A 20828-nucleotide genomic window follows, 5' to 3' on the forward strand; every position below is an offset into this window, starting at 1 on the left:
TTAGCATGTTTTTGTCACCAATACAGCTACTTTATCCATGAAAAGTTTCGTGCATCAAGTATAATCGCTTCGGGTGCCTCACATAAACACAACGTACATCGATTCAAATTACCCCAGGAATGCAATATCTTTTATCTCAAACTTAAATTAATAATCTAAACAACAGTTAGACATTCGCGATGTCAAACAGTCGATCTTTTTATAAAAGCACTCGAATAAAATTAATTTTTCAGTAGCAGAAGTAAAACTTTTGTTTTTTTGTGAATGGGTTAAAGTTTCATTAACTCTCTACCACAAAGAGAACACATAATTAAAAAGTGTTCATGGAGTAAATGGTGAGCGAACAATCTTGAGTTCTACAATAAAATACGACTCTCAGTTAGGACCTGTTCTAACCAAGCGTGTTGGCTTGAGAAGAAGAAATCTAGACATGCACAGTGCTAGCTCTATTTTAGAGTAACAGAGATGCCCTCATCTTTCGCAAGGATTTTTGCTTATTTTGGAATTGCCTTGACGTTTCTAACCAAAACTTCAGGATCACCGCTTCTGGCAGATTACTATCGAGGTACGTTCAATAACATGACCGTAAATATATTTTTAAACTGCTTTTTGTCAAGGGAAATTTATCTTCTCACAACTCGAGGATCAAGCCATATTTACTTTGTCGTCAGATTGTGACAGAGCTGCCTGAAATATAGTGATTGTCAGGACTTGAGTTTAGAGCAACGTAAAATATAGAAACGACGTTTTCCCAGTGTCAGCCAGCTGTTTCGTCCTCACCATTGATTGTTGTCGAAGGTGTGATAGATACTATAATGTACGACCTAAGCTTGATTGTTTTTTCATGCTTTACAATCCAGCGGAGAGAAAGTACAGCAAGTGTGTTCACTGTACTTGGATCGTATAAGTAAAACTAAGACGTAAATACTTAAAAGACTTGCACAGGAAAAATTCAAGGTTTGCCAGTCTCTCTCTTTTGGAAGATTATTTTATTGCGAAATATATTTATCATGACATTTTGATAAATATGAATCGATATTCATTTCTTGTCCTTGGTGCTATTTTTGATGTTTCTAATTCTTCACATAATTATATAAGTTTTGCTCCAAGCTGTCCAGTGTATTTTTACGTTTGTTTCAGAGATTCAGGAATTAACAATACCACACCCAATTTTAGGTGGCAGGTGCAACTTCTGCTCATGTTAGAAGTTATTCTTAAACATTTTAATTTTTAATTTAGTTTATGATCGAAACGTCAAGGTAATCGATTGATTGATTTATTTGATTTGATTCAAATACAATGTCATCCGGTTTTCTATTCATTTTCTTTGATGATATTAACTAACCTGACCAGTAGCGTACGTTCTGAAAACAGGAAGAATCATCTCTTACTGAGAAGACATCCATTGCACTGCTAATTCATAGAGTAAATGATGGCATTTAGGCAGGTTAAAGAATTAACGTGTAACAAAAGAGCCGTAAATCATAGCAGGAAAAGATATCTCACGAACATTGGAAAACGAGGACGCCTGTCGTACGAAAAACAAACTCCGGAACGTAACAACACAGATTATTTTCAGATGATCGGTGCAAAACTGCAGGGTTATACATGAGAAAAAGAACAGATGTAGTAAGATAAAATGGTTTTTTAAAAGACGGATTGGATGTACCCAATGGACACAAATGGTTATGTTGTAATCAATTACACAGCCGCGTGACTCAGTGTTGGCAAAAATAATTGTCGTCGGGACACTGGGCGTTTTTGTGCGAGACAATGTTTTGGATTGGCTGAAAATGAGTTTTGTTTACAAAACGTCAACTGTTTCGGCTTTGTGATCGAATTTTGAAAATGTGTGTATAACATTATGGAGTACGAAACAATATTCGTGTTTTCATTGGATAGATTCCAAACACATTATCAGGGTCCAGAGTCAATGACTTGAAATATGTAAAATGCCGCGAAATAAATAACTTTGGAGCTTTATTTTAACATTATTGTTTCTAAATTGGTAAAAATATCTTCTAACTTAATTATACCTTCAGGTTTTCATGTTTTTGGATTTTTTCTGGATTCTTTTAGTTCTTGTTCCAAGAAACAGCGTCAAGTGCCTCAAGTTAATTTACTATTTGCTGATATGTTAAATTTTGTGTTTTTCATAACTTAGCTCAGACTCAGTGAGAGTTTTCTACTCCCTGTACAGATTTTTTGACGTTTGATGAATAAGAATTAAAGACTTATCAGCAAGTGGTCTTGTTTTAAGAATAAAATACAGCTTATCTTTATGCTAAACAACTGCACTGTATAGATCGGAAAACACGTTCGAAGCAAACCTTCGACACTTTGCAATAATAATGGTGGAAGTCGAACATGAATCGAGGAAAGCCTCAAGTTCTTCAAAATATGTTTGCGAAATACCAAAGGTGTTGTAACAAAAACAAAAACGACCATGGATCGTAATTATTTGCAATCTATTTTTGTCGCGTATTTAGTTTTTGTGGTGAGCAACTTTTCACACTTAACAGGTGGGTTCAATTTTGAATTGTTTTGTTAATATTTCCTGATTCAAAACTTTATACTGAGATCTGCTGCTTTTTACGGTTTCCGATACAATGCAAATCATATCTGATACAATGAAAACCGTATCAATATTATTTATATCTTTACGCTGATCGTGGTTTTGGCTGAATTGAGTCCCAAATTACTATTACCGAGAATTTGGAAACAGTCCAGGCTGATGCAGTTGTACTTCCAAATAATTGTTTCTAAAGCAATTCTGTTCTTCGTTATATTAACTTATCCTGTGCTATGACAAAAGCATGCATCAGCAAAATTTCAAGATTTCATTGCAATCACTCCAATTAAGAGGGCTTTCTGTTTACCTTGTCATTTATTACTTTAAAGCCACAGAATATCATGATTATTTTGATTAATGATTACTTTGCTAATATGTTACTTTGCTAACCATAGTTGCTTCTCATTTGATAACTGTTTGATAAAATTCTTGCATTAAGAACTATACAAGATTTTGGTTATCAGGTCTTGATAAATTCGTTATTATTCCAAATCCAAATTCAGTAATTGTGTTATTATCCCTTTATTCAGTATTCTTATCTTGAGCTTCACTCTTTTGCTATAACGTTTGAAACGGGTTGTGATTCATGGATTCTATGATGGCATAATTTATTTTTTCCTTTCCCGTTGAACTGCCTCCACATGGATCTCTGTGGCCTAATCTGGTTGCTTTTTTCTATCAGCTTCAGTATTTCATCCGTAAAGAGCTTGAGCAGGAACCACTTTCTGGTTTCGCCGGCCATTTTGAACCGCAAAGAGCGCGTCAAGTGACGCCATAATGTAAAGACAAGACTTATTGTCTTATGGTCATCCTGCAAGCATAAAAACTCCTGTGTGTAGAAATGACTATGCGAGAGTACACCTCTTGAACAAAACTCACCTCATACCGGGTAAATAGACTTTGATTAAACTTTTTCAGTATTTAATTCGTAAAAATTCGTGCAAAGCTTTTAACAGGTAAGTAAGACATCTTATTACACGACTGATTTAGTTGGGAGAGCCAATATGAACTAAAATCAAGTTCTAGAGCTTACCACAAGTTGCAATTGCTAGAGGTTTCCCAAAAACTTGCCCGAAAATTCTCAAAAAGTTGCTCAGAAAAAGTCACAAGTTGCTCAAAAAAAATAATTTTGTTGCTCTCTTCCTTTATTTGGTCTGATGCACTAAAAATATGTAAATTGTACAACAAAAGTAAGATTCCTAAGCAGTTTCGTGCAATTTTGCGACGTAACCAGCGTCGCTAAATAACTTTGTCCTCAATTAAAACCCAAAATTTATGAGTAAAGACTGCGCATCAATATTAATATTAATCTTGTAAAAATTCTTCAACTGAGACACTCGAGCCAGTCGAGTGAATCTTCGTCCGCCATTTTGAATTTTCTTCAAAAAAAAAAAAAAAAAACACACAAACAACGACCTCGCAGCCCCGCTGCATGCATCTTGCACACTTGATCTGCCCCAGCAGGGAGGGGGACTCTGGCTCCTTTTTCACAGGAAATTCATAAATTGTCTACTAAAACATTGTGAAATATGAAAGCAAGGCCAATTTACACCCGCTTTCAGTGTTACGTGCATAGGCGACATCTTCCGACATGCCATCTTTCGACATGCCATGTAGCCTGGCCTACGTCAAAAATGTAAGCACAACAGACTTCTTTACGGTCGAACTCGAATTTTAGTGATAAAAAATGGATTTATTTGACATCAAACTAAGTTTAGAGATTGCCTTATTGCCGGTCCAAATTTGCTAACCAACAGACTGGGTATACCGTCCCGAATGGTCCCGTGAGACCACCCTTGTAGGTTTTCCTGAAGTTTTATAACTTTTTTAAAAGCAATAACTTACCCGCTAAAGATCATTTTTCTTTGTCTTCCAATTTTCTTTTGTCTCTCCCTCTGAAAACGTGGAAAGAAGCAACTTGAGTGTAAATGCCAACCTAGCTCTCAATCAGAGTTGTGCGCTTGAAGTTTAACTGACCTTCAAGCTAGCTGATTGTGGGATGTTATTCTCCCATTGACCAAGCTTGCTCGAAACTGTACTAAATATTAGCCCCTGTACTGTCAAGACATCGGAGCAATATTGTTCCAATATGACCCCTCGTTTAGTACAAATAAAATAAATGTAAACTTAACTTTAGGCAAAAGCTCACACTTATCTTCCATACTGTGAGGTATGGTTTCAACATTTCGTCCAATCGGTTTATTTATATCACAACACCTTCTTCCTTTTCAGCGTTTCCTGAGATTGGTCTCAGTCTGGACCTGAGAGAACGACTGCCCCAATCAACAAGTGGGTGGTCAGAAGTGACTGGGTGGACAGACACACACCTTTCAGTCACAGGTCGTTTTCTGTGCGGAGCACCACTGGGAAATAAAGCTTCACAATTCAGCATTCCAAAATCTGGAATTTATTTTGTTTCATTTAGCGTACATTTAGCTCAAGCAGATACTGGAGTATTTCAAGCGGCTTTGATTATAAATGGACAAATAGACAAGAGTAACAAGGCAATGACCGCAGTCAAACATGGCCGCCAGGCAGGCGACTTCAGTTTAGTGGTCAGCGGATTTATGGACTTGAGATCAAGTGATTATGTCTCCGTATATGTCTACTCGGAAAAGGACACAGATTGGGTCTTAGAAGACGATAGTCAGTTCTCGCTGCGTTATTCTGGCTCTGTTGGATTTTTCCCAGCGTTTTCCGCCATAAAACACAGTGCTGCAACTTTCAATTCCTTTTCATCCTCTAATGTCATTCGTAATTGGGAGACAAGTGGTTCTGTCGGGTTATTTGTCAGCCTCGCGCGATTTTCCTCATCCATTGGTGAGTTTGTCCCAATTTGCGACGGTATATATTTCGTGGCTGCAAATATACGTGCACAGGCCAGACCTGGTTTGTATAAGTTGTATTTATCAGTCAATGGTGAAAGTCTTGGTCCGTATTACGATGAAAACGTAGTTATCTCTGACAGTATTTTCACTATGAACCTCCACGGATCATTCTACTTCAAAGCAGGAGAAACTGTAGCACTTACAATCAACTCTTCAGGTTCGGATGCAAGCTTAACAATACACTCAAACAGCGGTTTTTCTGCTAGTTACGTCGATGCCTTTAATCAGAGCTCCCTTCAAGGTTTGTCTACAGTCACTGAAACAACCAATAAAATTCCAGGTATTGGTTGGATGGAAATAACTACCTGGTCTAAACCTTCTATTGCGCATGTCCAGTTCTACAACCCGGAAGTGTTTCAGAATGGAAGGTTCACCTGCAGTCAGGGAGGGATATACTATGTATCTGTAAGTTATTTAATTTCCTGTCGAGAGTTTGTTCTTCTGATCTTCAATAACCACAGCTTTATTAGTAGATTTTGTTTCTGGATTTGTCCAAAATGTTAGTTTAAATCTTAAACCAAAGTTACAACACAATTTAAAAAGTTAATGAAAAGAAATGAAATGCGAAGTGAAAAGCCAGTCTCAGTTTGTTTCAGCGAATATGGTTTATTGTCTTTAGTAATGTGCAATAAACCGTTTTTTTTTTTAAATTGATTGCTTCAGATAGAAAAAGCAGTATTTAGATTAAAAAGACTGGTTAAAAAGCATTTCATTAAGGTAATCTAAATTAAAAAGAATCAACTATGACTAGTTTGGTAACAAAGTTTGTTTTCTAGGTTTCCCTGCGAGTACGAGGTAGTAGAGGAACTTTTGACTTGTTAGTCAAATCAAGTGGTACCTCACAATTGAATGGTAACGCCGGTCTGTACACGACACGCTACAATTCTGAACAAACCGGGTACTTTTCCTTGTCAGTCTCAGGTCTCTTGGAGCTCAGCAAGGGGCAACATGTGTCGGTTTTTGTTCATTCAAGTCTTCCTGACAAATGGCTTGTTGACCCAGACAGCAGACTGTCTATTATGAAAACACGGTACTACTGGCCAGCGGCAAATAGTTATCTTGACAGCTACCATAGGACTACAGCCGGCAAATGGGAAGAGATTGGAAACTGGAGACAAACTGAGGAGGGTGCTTTCTCATTTGGGACAAATTTTAACTCAAGCAGTTCCCGCTTTGTCATCACATCCCCTGGGGTTTATTTTGTTTCTACAAATCTGATCATGCGTACTAATGGTACTCAAATTTCGGCGGTAATCGCTATCGATGGAGAAGCTAACAAAGATAACGGCTTACATGCAACTCTTACATACCCGCCGGCCACCTCAACCCTTAATATTGCAGGCTCACTTAATCTTGCACAGGGTCAAGAAGTATCGGTCTACGTTCGCTCGGAAAGCAATGACACTTGGGAAGTCTTGGAAAGGAGCGGATTTTCCACCGTTTTCATCGGTAAATCTTTCGCAGTCCCAAGCTTCCATGTTGTTAAAGGCACCCAAACAACAATAAGAACAATCAACTGGGTTGAAATTGATGAGTGGCAAAAGCCTGGAGAGAGACAAACATTTACTTTTCAAAATGGGGCTGGTCTTGATAGCGGTCGCGGTATTTATCTTGCCCCGGTCAGTGGTATCTACTTTGCTTCGTGTATGCTTGTCACCCGGGATGTCGATGTAAACAATTCGGGTTCTTCTTTGGAAGTGTACATTGGCGTTAACGGTCAAGCATCTCTTACTAATGGTCTGCAAAATACTCGTTACATTCAAGGTACTAACTCACCTACCGGAAATGACGTCATGAGCGTCTCAGTTTCAGGTATTGTGCAGCTGAGGCGTGGAGACTACACTGTGATACGCGCTCGCGCAAATATGGATTTTGATTGGAAAGTGGACAGCACCAGTAGCTTTTCAATGTTTTTAGTGAGTCCATCTGATATTCCGTATGGGAATGTGGGATTTTTGTCCCGGAAAAGTGATACAAGAATAAAAAGCTTTGGTTCGGGAAGTTGGTCCAAGATCGGTGGCTGGGCAACCCAGTCTGATCTGACTAACGGACTATTCCTTAAAAACGATGGCAGTTTTACTTACGATGCACTTAGTGGAGACTTGAAAATAAATCATGCTGGAATTTATTTCTTATCAGCCAATGTCATTGTATCAAACACCCCAGAGTCTTGTGACGTGACTGTTCGTGTGTCCGATAGCAATGGAGTGGGAACTCAAGACCTTGACGCTGGGTTCTCGGCCGTTGAACAAAAACCTTACGCAAGTGGAAAATACACCTTGTTATTCACTGGCGCTCTTTTCCTGCATAGGAATCGAAAGATCCACGTGGCTGTGCGGTCTGGCAGTGCTAACCCATTCACTGTGTGGGAAGGCAGCGGCTGGTCAGTTTCACGCCTTATTTACCCAATCGAAGAACCTGGATTTTATGCCCGAATAACTGCTCTACATCCAGTAAATGGACAAGCTTCAAGATGGGAGAAAATAACTGCATGGGAGACATCCGGAGGTAGCGGCCTTCATATTGATGGTCACGGCTTCAGCTCACTAGCGGGTAACTTCATTGTTCCTTTATCAGGAATTTATTTAGCTTCAACAAGTGTGGCGATTGAAAACATCCAAACTTCTGCGAATGCTTATGTAAAGATTTCCGTTAACGGGGACACGTCTGTTAATAATGGACTGGAGTCGAGTCATTTCGTTAAGAGAGGCACAAGAGCAGTTATTGTGGCCACCGGCAGCATGAAACTGTTGCAAGGCACGATGGTTAGTGTGATGTTAAGATCAGATAACTCGTCTTCTCTCAAAATTACTGAAGGCAGCTATTTCAGCATGCGTTTTATATCTGAGAGCGGTAAAACAGAAGGAAACATGGCGGACCGATATAGTGATATCACTTTCACTACCAGCGGGTGGAAAGAACTCGTCAGTTGGAAAATCGCTGGCTTCAACGGGCAGTTTCAAGTGGGCTCTATTCATCAGACCACAGATCGATTCGGTGTTCCAAAGCGTGGCGTTTATTTCGTCACTGCCAACATCCAGCTCTTCGAAACTAATGGATTAGTAAAAATTGGCATTGTAATTAACAGTGCAAATGACACAGCGGTTGTAGCTAAGAAAACATGCGTCGCGTGGGAGATTTGCTCATTAAATCTCGCCGCGTCTTTAGAACTCGAGGAGGCAACGTTTGTATCAGTGTACGTGTATTCGAATGATGAAGACCACTGGACAGTCTCAAGCCAATCAAGCAAGTCTAATTTATTATTCAGCCCAGTCTCACCGTCCACTGTTGTTCAAGGATTTCTTGCTCGTGTCTCATCGAACATTTCCGTCGGTGGCCGACAACTTTCTGATTGGTTCCGAGTTACAAACTGGAATATAGCCGGGCGTCCTGGTTATTTCCAGACCATAAGTGGATTTTCTAAAAATGGGGCCTTTGTTGTTTCCACGACAGGTGTTTACATTGTAACTGTGAATTGGATTCTAAATTGCACAGACATCATTGGATGGTAAGTGCTTCATTATGCTTATTTTCATCTAGTCATATATTAATCAAGCAACAATGATAGACGGCAGAAAAATACGTTCTACGTTTGAAAACCCTTGTTAGATGAAAAAGATATCTATGACAAATGTCGTGAGTGTCAAAAAACTTTTGATACCCTTTTCAGTTGCATAATTATACTGCCAGAACAGGGCAACCTCGTTTCCAGGCTCTTTCTCCTTTCCCATGGGAGCCAAAGGAGAGAGAGCTTGGGATCGAGGTTGGGAACAGGGAGCAAATTTGGGAGATCCCTCATTGGATACGTCATTAGAGACTTTTCTATGACAAGGACGTTCAAATGAAATTTTGCGAATCATTGCGTACAACCAGTTGCAGGTTATGGACCAGCTCTTAACGATATATGAACTTTTAAAAATTCTTTTGGTTTGATAGTGACTTTGAAATGCTAGTGGCTTTTAATGGGAGGCTGTCGTCCAGTTCTGGTTTGTATTCAAGGCAGACTGTCTCTTCTTTAAGTGTTGACACGCTGAACATAATGACCGTAGTTCAACTGTTTAAATGGGATACACTCACAGTAGTTTTGCGCTCGGATACATCCTATGAAATCCTCGAGGACAGCACATTCTCAGTTGTCATGCATGGTAAGTCTGTTGTATTACAAGCTGGAACTCCTTGTGTTTAGGTTGGTGTTTAGGAGGCTGTAATAGAGTCAAAAAATTCTTTCAGTTACTAAAAAGTAATTTCTCTCTCACATGTCTCACATTTTTAAGACAGTGACAAGCCGGAATTCACTATATTTTAGAGAATTGTCATACACCTGAAAAAGTACGGTCAATATCTTTACCAGAGCAAAGACAATTTTCAGAATATTTGTTGTTTTATCAGACTTCATTGTACTTCTAAAATGTGGCACTGTCCTTAAAACCAAAGAAACAAGAATTTCAACATTTGACGTTTTAGTTTTGTGCGTACAGACCGGTAGCAAAGCTGACAAAATGAGACAAGAGTGATAGTCTTACATCGCATATACACAAAAAACACGGTTAAATTTCCCACATATACGTTGATAAGTTCAGTAAATGTAAAGTTGTGTTACCTCCACAAAAAGATTGTTACCTGCTCTCACTATTCACTCTGCGCATCCACTATAGCTTCTGCCGGGGGTCCATTCTTGTGTTCCAACAAGGGTCCTACTCTCATTCAGGAACTGTCGCCTGCTTATCTCCGCGCAAGGGTTGGTAATTCTGTCACGTGGTCATGTGAGGCTGTCGGGGAAAGTTTACCTAAATACCGCTGGTCAAAAGACTACAAGGTGACTTAAAAGATTCATTACATGCACGATGGCTTACCAGTAGTTAACAATTTTATGAGCGGTCTTCATAAAACGGTCTTCTGATATCAAAATGTGCATGCATGTTAGTCTCTATCTGTTGGAAAACAAGAAACACATAAAACCTACCATGTACGATTTCTAATCCCTTCGCCTAGTTGAAAGCGTTAAAGAAAAGTTTATGTCTTTATTTCCTCTTTGAATTGTCTGCATATGTTCACTGATGATCACTAGAGTTACTTATATGATTTAGCCAGAATCTTTAATTTTCTCATCCCTATGAGTGCGATTGTAAGCAGGTCATTTGCCAAATAACATTCTCAAACTCATTTATAATTTATCAAGTTTTAAAAATGAAACCATAACGGTGTTTGGATATCTGATCTTAATTAGCTTAAATTTTTAAGATTTATTTCTCCGTTTTCTACTTAGGTTTAGTTTTGATTGACAAGATATATAAAACACGCAAGACAGTGTTTGACCACATTTCCAAACACCTCGATACTCGTAAAAAAATACTCCACTGCGTGTCGTATTTTGAACTCTCTTCTCGGTGTTTGGAATGTGGTCAAACACGGTCTTTCGTGTTTGATATATTACTTCAATCTTTCTTGTGATGAAGCGATCATATTAAAAACAGCATTTGCAGAAAGCCACACTGATTAAACAAAATACTTTCAAATGGTTTGTTAGGCTTTGCCCAACGTGTCTTCCAACTCCTTAACTATCATCAATGGAACAGTGCAGGACAGTGGAGACTACGCATGCGTTGCTGAGGTGTCTCCTGTATCCGTCAGTTCAAATATTGCACGTTTGACTGTGTACGGTAAGTCCAAAAAGATATATGGAAGATTTAACAAAGCAAAAGGAAAACAGTGGCGGCGGATCGTCAAAAAAAGGACCTGATAATCTCAAAAAAGACGAGTTGTTCTTAAAGTAAATTCTCTTGAAAAAGAAACTTAGAAAATGTTTCAAGAACGGTATAGAGAATTGACATGTATATCTTGTTAACCCAGCAAATACATTAGATTTTCTTTTATCTGCAGAGGGTCTGGAAGGGTATTCTCGGGATCCGGAATTTGTCCAAAATACGGTGCGGGAATCGGGAAAACGATAAATATCTTGACGGGACCTGAGATTTGGCTGCTCCCCGGGAAGCGGGTCTAGCCAAAATTTGGGCAGGGGATGCGCGATTTTTTTCGCCTGTCTGTCGGGAATTTGGGAAATCCTCACGACCTAAATAAATGTACTAGCGGCCAAAGAGAATCAAGCAGGCGAGCGCTAAGTGGTGTCTCCTTTCAAACCAAACTATAGAGTGTGTCTGGTTAATAGTTATCTAATAGTGAAACTGTCAGAGGGCATTTTATTTAAACCAGATGCCAGAAAAGTGCACGTGGTGTAATAGCATACCAGTTATTGACTCGATGCTAAATTGACTCAGTTGTTCAAGCTCTTCAGTCTCTTTACAGGTTCACATTCATTGTGATCTTGAGGGGATTTTTTCAACACCTTAACCGCTAGACGGCCCTAGAAATGGCAAATAGTGATGCCAGCTCTGCTACAGTAAGAGATTTGGTCTCATTTTATCTTGCGACCACCGACGATACTAGTTCCAGCGCCACAACCTCCGCGATCCACAAAGAGAAATTTAATGTTCCGCTAAGCGGTGACGAACACAAAGACCTGTTCAACTTCGCGAAGCACTTAAAAACCTTCACTGGGTTAGCAGAAATCGCTAAGAGTAAAGGCCTCGGAGAAAACCGGGGGGACCGGAGGTCACGATTGCCATATTGACAATAAAGCTGACAGTTACTTGTGGTAATACATTGTTCGTGGCTAGTCTTACGTAGCTCGTTTCATCCCCTCCAAGGGATTTATCAGAGACCTTTCTGCTTGGCAAACTAGTTGGGCATCGCGGCCGAAGTCCCGTTCGCTAACAAAATGATGACAGCAATTTCGCAATATATCGCATAAGGACTCCCGACCGCACAAATAGCCTTTAAAAACACATGTAAATTCAAAAAGGGCCAATCTACATCTTACATTTATTACCTATTGTAGAAATAAGACTTTTTGATGTATTTTTCTGGGAAAGGAAAACGAGATTAGGGATAGTGATGAAAAAAGTGCGGGACGCGGGATTCTCGTGAAAAAGGAGCGGGAACGCGGGATCAGACCCCCCCCCCCCCCCGACCCCCATCTTCCAGACCCTTTCTGCATGGTGTGCAATCCGAAACCCTCTCTACTTTCCTTTTTTGCATCCTTTTGCGTTGTAGTTCTTTCAGCGGATCACTGCTTTTCTGGAAATAACGCTTACGTTTGTGGGAATAATGCAGTTGCCGTATATAAGTCGAGCCAGGTTAACGTGTGAAAAAGGAAACAAATATTTTACGAGGACTATATTTTGTTGAGGATACCAAAATAGGGACATCTTTGTTTGTCCTTTTGCACCCTGCATTTACCGAAGTCCACGTTTGAAGTCATGCGTTTTGAGATCTGTTCCAAGGAAGTTCTACTTGATGGTATAGACCTCATGAATGAATGTCATTGTAAGATTATCAACAACCATCAAAAAGTTCTCCACTTTTGGCAGCCTCTACATTCAGGACTTGATTGTACTCTATGTTCTATTTCAGATCCTCGACCAGCTTTTCAGTCATTAACCTACATGGTATCTGTAAACGAGAACGGGCCGCCACTGCAGCTGATCCTCAACATATCAGTGAGGGCAGAGAGTAAAGAGAAGACTCGGGCGGATATGATATTCAGGATTATTTCAGGTTTGCTTACTGCTGTTAAAATTGTGCACCAGTGAGAACCGCACACCTTAAACAGGCTGATTCCATCGATTGTTTATTTTTGATGCAAATTCCTTTGCTGTAACTCTCTGGTTTTAATTTACTACGCGTAAGGAATGGTGAAATGTGATTGTAAATACAGTACGAATTAAATCAGTGATAATTATCGAATAAAATTTCGGCCTTAACCTTACTCCGCGATTCGTTTCATTCCAGGAAACATAAATGACTCCTTTTTTATTCTTCCAAATGTCTCGTCAACCCATTTTGGAATTTACACGTTTCGTCCATTAAACCGAGAAGAAAAATCTGAATATCAACTACTTGTAAAAGCGACCAATATAGATGAACATGCACCCAACTCCACCACCGCTGTAAGGATCACCGTGGTTGATCAAAACGACAACGCTCCAAGTTTCAACGAGAAAATCTATGACGTCAGTATCCTGGAGAATGTCACTGTTGGCCACGTGTTGCTAGTTCTTTATGGCCAGGATGACGACATGGGAGTCAATGCAAATGTGACCTACTCAATACTGGCTGGATCTGGCATGAATACTTTTAGCTTGAACAAGACATCAGGTATCAATCAATGTATATTAAGCAAGGAAGCCCAGGAAAGCCAATAAGGCTTAGGAATCATGATAAATGATAGTGAGTTACCATTACTCCTTTAGAGCACTTTCTACTGACTGCTAAAGGTAATTTTGTTGTCTGCTTTACTTTTACGTCTCACAAGCTCTCGAACTGGTTAAATAAGTAAGGTGAATGTTCTGACCAATCAGAGCAAACATTCTTTCGTTTCAACCAATCAAGAACAAAACCGCCTAACACCGTTGCATGTTTTTGCCTCGCGGTCTGATTGGTTATTTGATTTGGTTATACTTTGCCCAAGGTAATAAGTTTGGCTAGAGGCTCCGCACAAAAACGTCTTCACAAGTAATCTTGACTCTTTTGATTGTAAAAAGCTAAAAATTTTTACCACGCGATATCCCAATGTTAGAGGGGTGTCACTCATTTGCAGAATTTTCAAACCTCGGAGACATTGCTTATCTTACAAGTCATTTTCCTTCCAATTTTCAGGTGAAATAACTCTGATGAAGACATTAGATCGTGAAACTCAACCCACATATTCACTGTTCATATCCGCCCGCGATCCTGACTTTACAGCTTTCACAGAAGTTCTTATAACAGTGCTTGATGTAAATGAACACAAACCGGTTTTCAACCCACTGAAATACAACGTGACAATTTCTGAGGCGGTAGGTATTGGGAGCTCGGTGTTAAAACTGACTGCTACAGATAAAGATACTGGAAGTAACAGCCAGCTGGTATACTCCATTGTGAAAGGAGACCCCCGCCGTTTGTTTACTGTTGACAGTCATGGCATTGTAATAGTTTCCAAGGATTTAGACTATGAAAAGAACTCAACGCATGATATGAGAGTAGCTGTTCACGATAACGGACAAACACCACTTTTTGCCGACAGACCAGCTCATGTTTTCATTTCTGTGCGAGATTTGAACGACAACCCGCCAATTTTTGAACTCTCCTTGTACGAGGAAACCATTTCAGAGAGCACGTCCCCTGGGACAGCTGTTCTGCGCGTGCGTGCCTTGGATGCTGATTGCTCACACGCTAACAGTAAAATGGTTTTCTCGATTGTGAAAGAAGGATTAGATCATGATTTTGTGGTGAACTCATCTTCAGGTGTTATTTATGTCAATAAACCCCTGGACTTTGAAAGAACGCAGGTTTATCGATTTCAGGTTGCAGTGCAAGATATCAGTATTCATTCACGCCTGGATGTCACTACGGTTGTCATTTCAATTTCTGATGAAAATGACAACTCGCCAGTGTTTAACCCTTCATACTATAACATATCGATATCAGAGGACACAGCTGTTGGAAGAGGGCTACTTAGGATTCAAGCAGTGGATCATGATAGTACAGCGAATGGAGCTCTTACTTACTCCATAGAATCGGGCAATGATCACTCTACTTTCTTCTTGGATGAATCCAAGGGATCGCTTTATTTGGCCACTGAACTTGATCACGAGAATGTGTCAAGTTATCGTTTAATAGTCAGCGTGAAGGATATGGGGGTCCCGTCTCGTAGAGCTGAGGTATCTGCTACAGTCATTATTGCCATCAGTGATGAAAACGACAATCTGCCTCGGTTTAATTCCGAGATTTACACCGCAGCAGTCTTTGAGAACATTACATCTGGGACTTACGTGTGTTCGGTTCATGCTGACGACAAAGATTCTTATTTAAACCAAGAGATTACATATATTATGGCCACTTACAGTGACACAAAGGCTCAGGAAAAATTTACCATGAATAGCGCTACTGGTACAATTTTTACAAAAGAAGACCTCGACAGAGAAGAACAGGAGGTATGCGGAAAGAAGTTGTTTCTCAGAGAGAGACATATAGAAATGGTCAAGGAGTGCTACTGAAATACAAGTTTTGAAAATAGTCGTGATCGATGCATGAGGTGTTCCCTTTCATCTCCAGTTCCGGGATCTCAAATTTAGGTTAGATCAAATCAAATCAAAACAATGTTTATTTGTTTATTTGCCAACTAACTAAAGCTGAGAGAGTATTCTCGTCTAAACCATCACACTAACCCACCAAACGATAATTCACAATCTCAAACTAAGTGTTTTTCGGCCTTATTTAAACATTTCAGTTAATTAAGTAGAACATTAGAACACAAAGAACACCTAACTATTACACTATGTTTCGGGCTGCAGGTCTATGAGTTCACAGTCATTGCAAGGGATGGTGGGAAGGTATCTCTCGAAGGTTACGCGAAAGTGATCGTAACTTTGATTGATGTCAACGACAATCATCCGGTGTTTGAGCCCTCAAAATACCAGGTAACAGTCAGTGAACATACACTGTTGAAGACGACACTGATACATTTGTACGTATGTACAACGGTAAATGGCATATCAGTAAAACAGGAGGCTACGTTATAGTAAATACAACTGACGGGCAGAGTGAATTGCAATTTTGTCGTAACCAAAATGGAGCTGCTTATTCCTCAAAGACACATGACTATAAAAAAGTAAGCGAGTGTTCTGTCTGCATAACGATGACTGCTGATGCAGGATTGCTGTTGCATCATAGTCCGCTGGGCTTGCGGTTATAGATAGCTATAAAGCTATTAAAGTTAAGTATTATTACATTCTTGCGAGACAGAAATTTCATATCAGCGTTACTAGCGGGGAAACATCAATACTTGTGAATTCGTATTGTTATTCGAAACAATGTAGACCTGCAAGGTATTACTTACAAACGTTTACCGTATTATGGATATAAAATTGTTATTGTAAAGGAAAGGAAGTGAAAAATTAATTAGCAGAAGAACTATTCTTTATTTCGTGAGGCCTCTTTTTTAAGGTCACAAAAATTCAACCCAGTGGAGTTTAAACTGATTACTTTCAAGCTTGATATTAAGACTGTTAAGAAAATCAAACCACACTGCCACATTATCTTATCGCTCACTTTTAATAATTGCAATGTACTTCAAACTGTTTTCTCTTTCCCAGTCTTCAATCCAGCTTACAGCGGACGCGTCCATCTCCTCGGCCGTTATAACTTTAACCGCTGATGATCCAGACAGTGGGCCCGGAGGAAAAGTCAATTACTCTATCCTGAGTATCACGGGCTCCATATCTTCAGAGCATAGTAGTGCATTCCGTTGTATCAACGAGTCAAATGGGACTTTTAGAATAGATGAGTATACGGGAACTTTAAGGGTCGCAAGGACGTTAGCAGCGCTCTGTGTTTATAAGGTGACAATTCGTGCAATGGATCATGGCAGCCCTCCGTTGTACAGCGTTATTTCCATAGAAATTGAGACCGGAAATGCCACTGATTTAGGAATCCCTACAACCATTGCGATCGTATCGCAGGAAGGTTTGTTCACACTTTGTCTCATTCATTCATTCATGCATCCATGCATCCATCAATCCATCCGTCCGTCCGTCCGTCCATTCATCCATCCATCTGTCCATTCCGTTCATTCATTCATTCATTCATTCATTCATTCATTCATTCATTCATTCATTCATTCATTCATTCATTCATTTATTCATTCATTTATTCAAGTTCACAATCTCATTCTCTGTGCGCTTTTCCCATGTCATTCGTTCATTTATTCATCTATTTATTTCTCCTACGCGTAATCAGTATGCAACAGAAATATCTTATGACGGAAGAGATTTTGAGACACAGTTCCCTTGTGTAATAGTGTCTTAAACTTTCTGTATCATCATTTAACTGTAGATCTCCCACTGTTTTTCTTTTATCGTTTTGTATTTTCTTCTTGGCCTTCGTTTTAAAAATGCTACTCTTATATTGCTTGTTAAATGTATTGAGACTTTCTATCTACCACGTTTTAACATCATTAACCAAAAGAAACATTCATGCTTACTTTTGCACATTATCTTCAACTTTGATAGATTTCACCAAAGTCATCGTGATCGTTTGTGTATTCGTCTTGATCATCGCTGTCATTATTGCATTGCTCATTTGGAGGGAGGCCAGGTTAGTGAGGTTTCTCGTAATCACAAGCTGCATTTCTGTTGGGCGCCTAGTAACTGATAGTTGTCCAAGAAAATTTGAATTTTCTACCTTCTTCTCCTGTTGTAACGAAAATTTCACTGGATAAACATAAAGTAAATTTCAATATAGTTTTGGCGAATTGACACCACGGAATTTGCAATTAAAATGCTCAACAGCTGTTCCAGTGAGGCAAAACCGAGTTGTTCATCTTCACACCTGCTACCTTTAGCTCGTCTACTGTGTATTGTAAGAGAGTCAATTCCCCATAGAGACCTAATTCCTAGCTGGGGGTCTAACCCTCTTACCTCTCATCATCTCTTGGCAATCTGCAGAGTTTTTCAGTGTTTTTCCTTAAGTAAGAAGCAGAGTTGATTTCATCATGATTTAAACGTCTCGCACCAAGTTTACAGTGACACTGATTTGTTGTGCTCTCCTTGCAGACGACACATGCACAAAAGAAGAGTTATGTTAGCACTACGGTATGTTCAAACAGTTTTTTTTGACACATTGCATTGTATTTCTATCAGTGATTTGTGCAGTAATTTGAGACCTCAGTCTGCATACTTTATTCATGATCACTTTCAACACTTCAAATGTCCGTTTTCGAAAATCAAATTTTCTTTTTTTTTTTTGCATTTCTTACGCCACATGTACACGCAACTTTGAAATTAACTTAATTTTGAGGCGGTTCACACATCAACTGTCTAGTATTATCTGTACCTATCAGGCGTTCTGTAAAAACGGATGGCGATATCAGCTCTTCAGATGAGCAGGAAAGAGCTTGGTGCAGAAGATACTCTATCGAACATCCGGGAACGTTTCTCGACCAGTGCTCTACGGCCACTGAGATGCCGAGCTCGCTCCAGACTCCGCGCTCCGATGCAGAAACAGACCTGCTGGAGAATTTTACACTGCCGTATGATGAGAAAGGTTATACTGTTTTAGATGGAGACACCGAGAGCTTTTGTGTCAGCATTGACTTTGGTATGGAGTCTGAAGAGCCATTCGTATTTCCAGTCACCATAGCAGCAGTAAATGACATCGACAGAAAAGTGGCCAGGAAAAAGAAAGCACTTGCTCGGCGGAAAAAGTCCCGCACGTCGCGTTCTTCGTGGGAATCTAAGCGTTCTCAGGTGTCCCTGCCCGCGAAATTTGGATCCCGTAACCACTCGAAAGGAGGCGGTGTCCGTGAAGTCATATCTGATACCCGGTTATAAAATATCGAGATCACTGGAATAGAGTAATTGCGGTCTGAAACAACTCATTCATACCAGGACGAAATATTTCACTTTGAGTAGGAAAGTTGCTGCCCCTTGTCTTTCCTATTTGTCAATCAGTAACACATTACGTTTACTGTGCAAGTTATGTTATATGTCAGTAAACAGCAAGCGCTTTAATTAGAAGTAATATTCCTGTCCATATTAAGCAGAAATGTCAAAAAGGTGAAAAAAAAAAAAAGGTTGAATTAACGCTTTAAATAAAAATAAATATCTCAGTCCTTTGAGACTCCAGGAAAACACCACTGCTTGCTTTCAGTCACAAAACAACTAGTGTTGGATCAAAAATGATTTCGTTCTTCAGTTTCGCCCCATATCAAGCGAAAACGCCTCGTTTTTATTGTTCTGAAGAAACTAAACACAGCACATATAATGATAGAGTAAGGATGTCTCGCTATCGATTTTCTTTACCCGCAATATGGGCTTATCCGCACTGGCAAAAAATTGTTTATTTAGATAAATTTTCTGTCACCACGTTAAGTACAGCATTATTATGAAGACACGCAAAGTTGCGTAAAGTAACAAAGCCGTAAAGCCATGGTAAAGATGCCTTGTTTGTTAAAGCATTTAAAGCGTCTAAAAGTCCAAGTGCGATATCACGCTTGAAGTACTGGGGTGGGTACACACAAACCTAAGAACTCTCGCCACCATGGTCTGTCTGCTTATTGACTCCTTGTGAACTTTCCGATCGCTCAGATGGAACGACAACGAAAATATTATTATTACTGGATTCATTGCGTTGTGTATGTGTGCAGGAAGAACAGGGCCTTCCCTTGGATATGTAAAGTGTTGACGAATCAAACTGCAACTCGAGTATCTCCTGAGTACCCGGCCTTTAACAAGTACCAATCAGCGGGTTTTCCCATTAGGTACCAGGTTCTCTTAGTTCTCCCGCTTATTTTGGTGTCCTTTTGAAATGGTACGAGATGTCAGCTTGCATCGATGAGAAACCCATCTTAATACACTAACTGAACTATACTTTGGCCGGGCAAAATCCAGTTTACTTTCGCTTCGTCTCCGTGAAGTGGTCACTCAGCTGCTGTAAACGGGGGTCAGAGTCAACAAGAGCAACACAGGTGAGTAATTGTTGTATTGAACGATAAGCTTCTTAAACACTGTTTTAAAAGATGACCAAAGATGCCTGGAATGCAAACATTTAATTTTGCTACTGGTCGGGAATTGTACGCGATGACGTAATTGTTATGAGACCGAAAGTGTTTTTGGGACACGTTGAATGTTATTATTTTGTATGAGAAGCCATATTGAAATTTTGTACGAAGTGAATCCTTCAAAATCCTTGTAATCCTCAGTCGGTAGAGCATGAGACAGCTTAATCTTAAGGAGTGGAGCCTATATAATCCAGAATAAATACAGTCCAGAGGGAATTCTTGTATAGGGAATATTTCTTTCTCTATCAAGCAGAAGTTATACATTGTGGAATAGAATCGACTTTCAGTTGATGTGTTTATATTCTGTATCATTATAAGCCGTAAGTGGTCGTTTAAAATGTGGTGTAAGCTTATCTGTTATCATTAACTTCCTGCAAGATTTGTTATTGGCTTTTATGTACATGTACACTGTATGTAGTATCTTATGGCGCATGTAAGGTTTTGTTAACCTCTGATGTGAATACCAGTAAACTTCACGTGCATTCTTTAACTTAACATCAATAGTGCCATGTTGCCGTGTGTCTGTTTAGTAGCTGGAAAAGGATGACGTCAAAATCTGGTAAAACAAGAAACGGTGGCACTCGAGGCAATAGCAGATTGTGTCACTGATGTTCTTACCACATTTTGACGTTTTTTCTGATCAGTTACACACGGCAACATAGAAACTGTTCGTTTCGTATAATAAAGAAACAAAATTAACTATGTTAATGAC

At 39.5% G+C, this 20828-nt stretch overlaps 1 protein-coding gene across 1 annotated transcript; it reads left to right on the forward strand.

The window, feature by feature from the left end:
• The first annotated feature begins 465 nt into the window (after nucleotides 1-465).
• On the forward strand, nucleotides 466-19189 carry LOC110051210 (uncharacterized). Its single transcript, XM_020757231.2, has 14 exons — nucleotides 466-565; nucleotides 4805-5865; nucleotides 6237-8968; nucleotides 9397-9605; nucleotides 10116-10276; nucleotides 10988-11120; nucleotides 12931-13074; nucleotides 13309-13674; nucleotides 14176-15491; nucleotides 15852-15977; nucleotides 16653-17022; nucleotides 17568-17652; nucleotides 18111-18149; nucleotides 18398-19189. Exons 1-14 carry the CDS (start codon nucleotides 466-468, stop codon nucleotides 18885-18887), a joined length of 7332 nt encoding a protein of 2443 aa, XP_020612890.2. The 3' UTR covers nucleotides 18888-19189.
• The last annotated feature ends 1639 nt before the right edge of the window (nucleotides 19190-20828 follow it).

This window comes from Orbicella faveolata, unplaced genomic scaffold, assembly GCF_042242905.1.
Source record: "Orbicella faveolata isolate gen_17 unplaced genomic scaffold, um_ofav_v1 contig_13, whole genome shotgun sequence".
NCBI classification, from domain to species: Eukaryota; Metazoa; Cnidaria; class Anthozoa; order Scleractinia; family Merulinidae; genus Orbicella; species Orbicella faveolata.

What these genes read in the sequence shown, in the direction of transcription:
- LOC110051210 (XM_020757231.2), top strand. Translation starts at nt 466, where the DNA reads ATGCCCTCATCTTTCGCAAGGATTTTTGCTTATTTTGGAATTGCCTTG. An exon ending in GAGGGATATACTATGTATCT is followed by an intron (nt 5,866 to 6,236) that starts GTAAGTTATTTA and finishes TTTGTTTTCTAG; the next exon opens with GTTTCCCTGCGAGTACGAGG. An exon ending in CTCATTTGGAGGGAGGCCAG is followed by an intron (nt 17,653 to 18,110) that starts GTTAGTGAGGTT and finishes CTCTCCTTGCAG; the next exon opens with ACGACACATGCACAAAAGAA.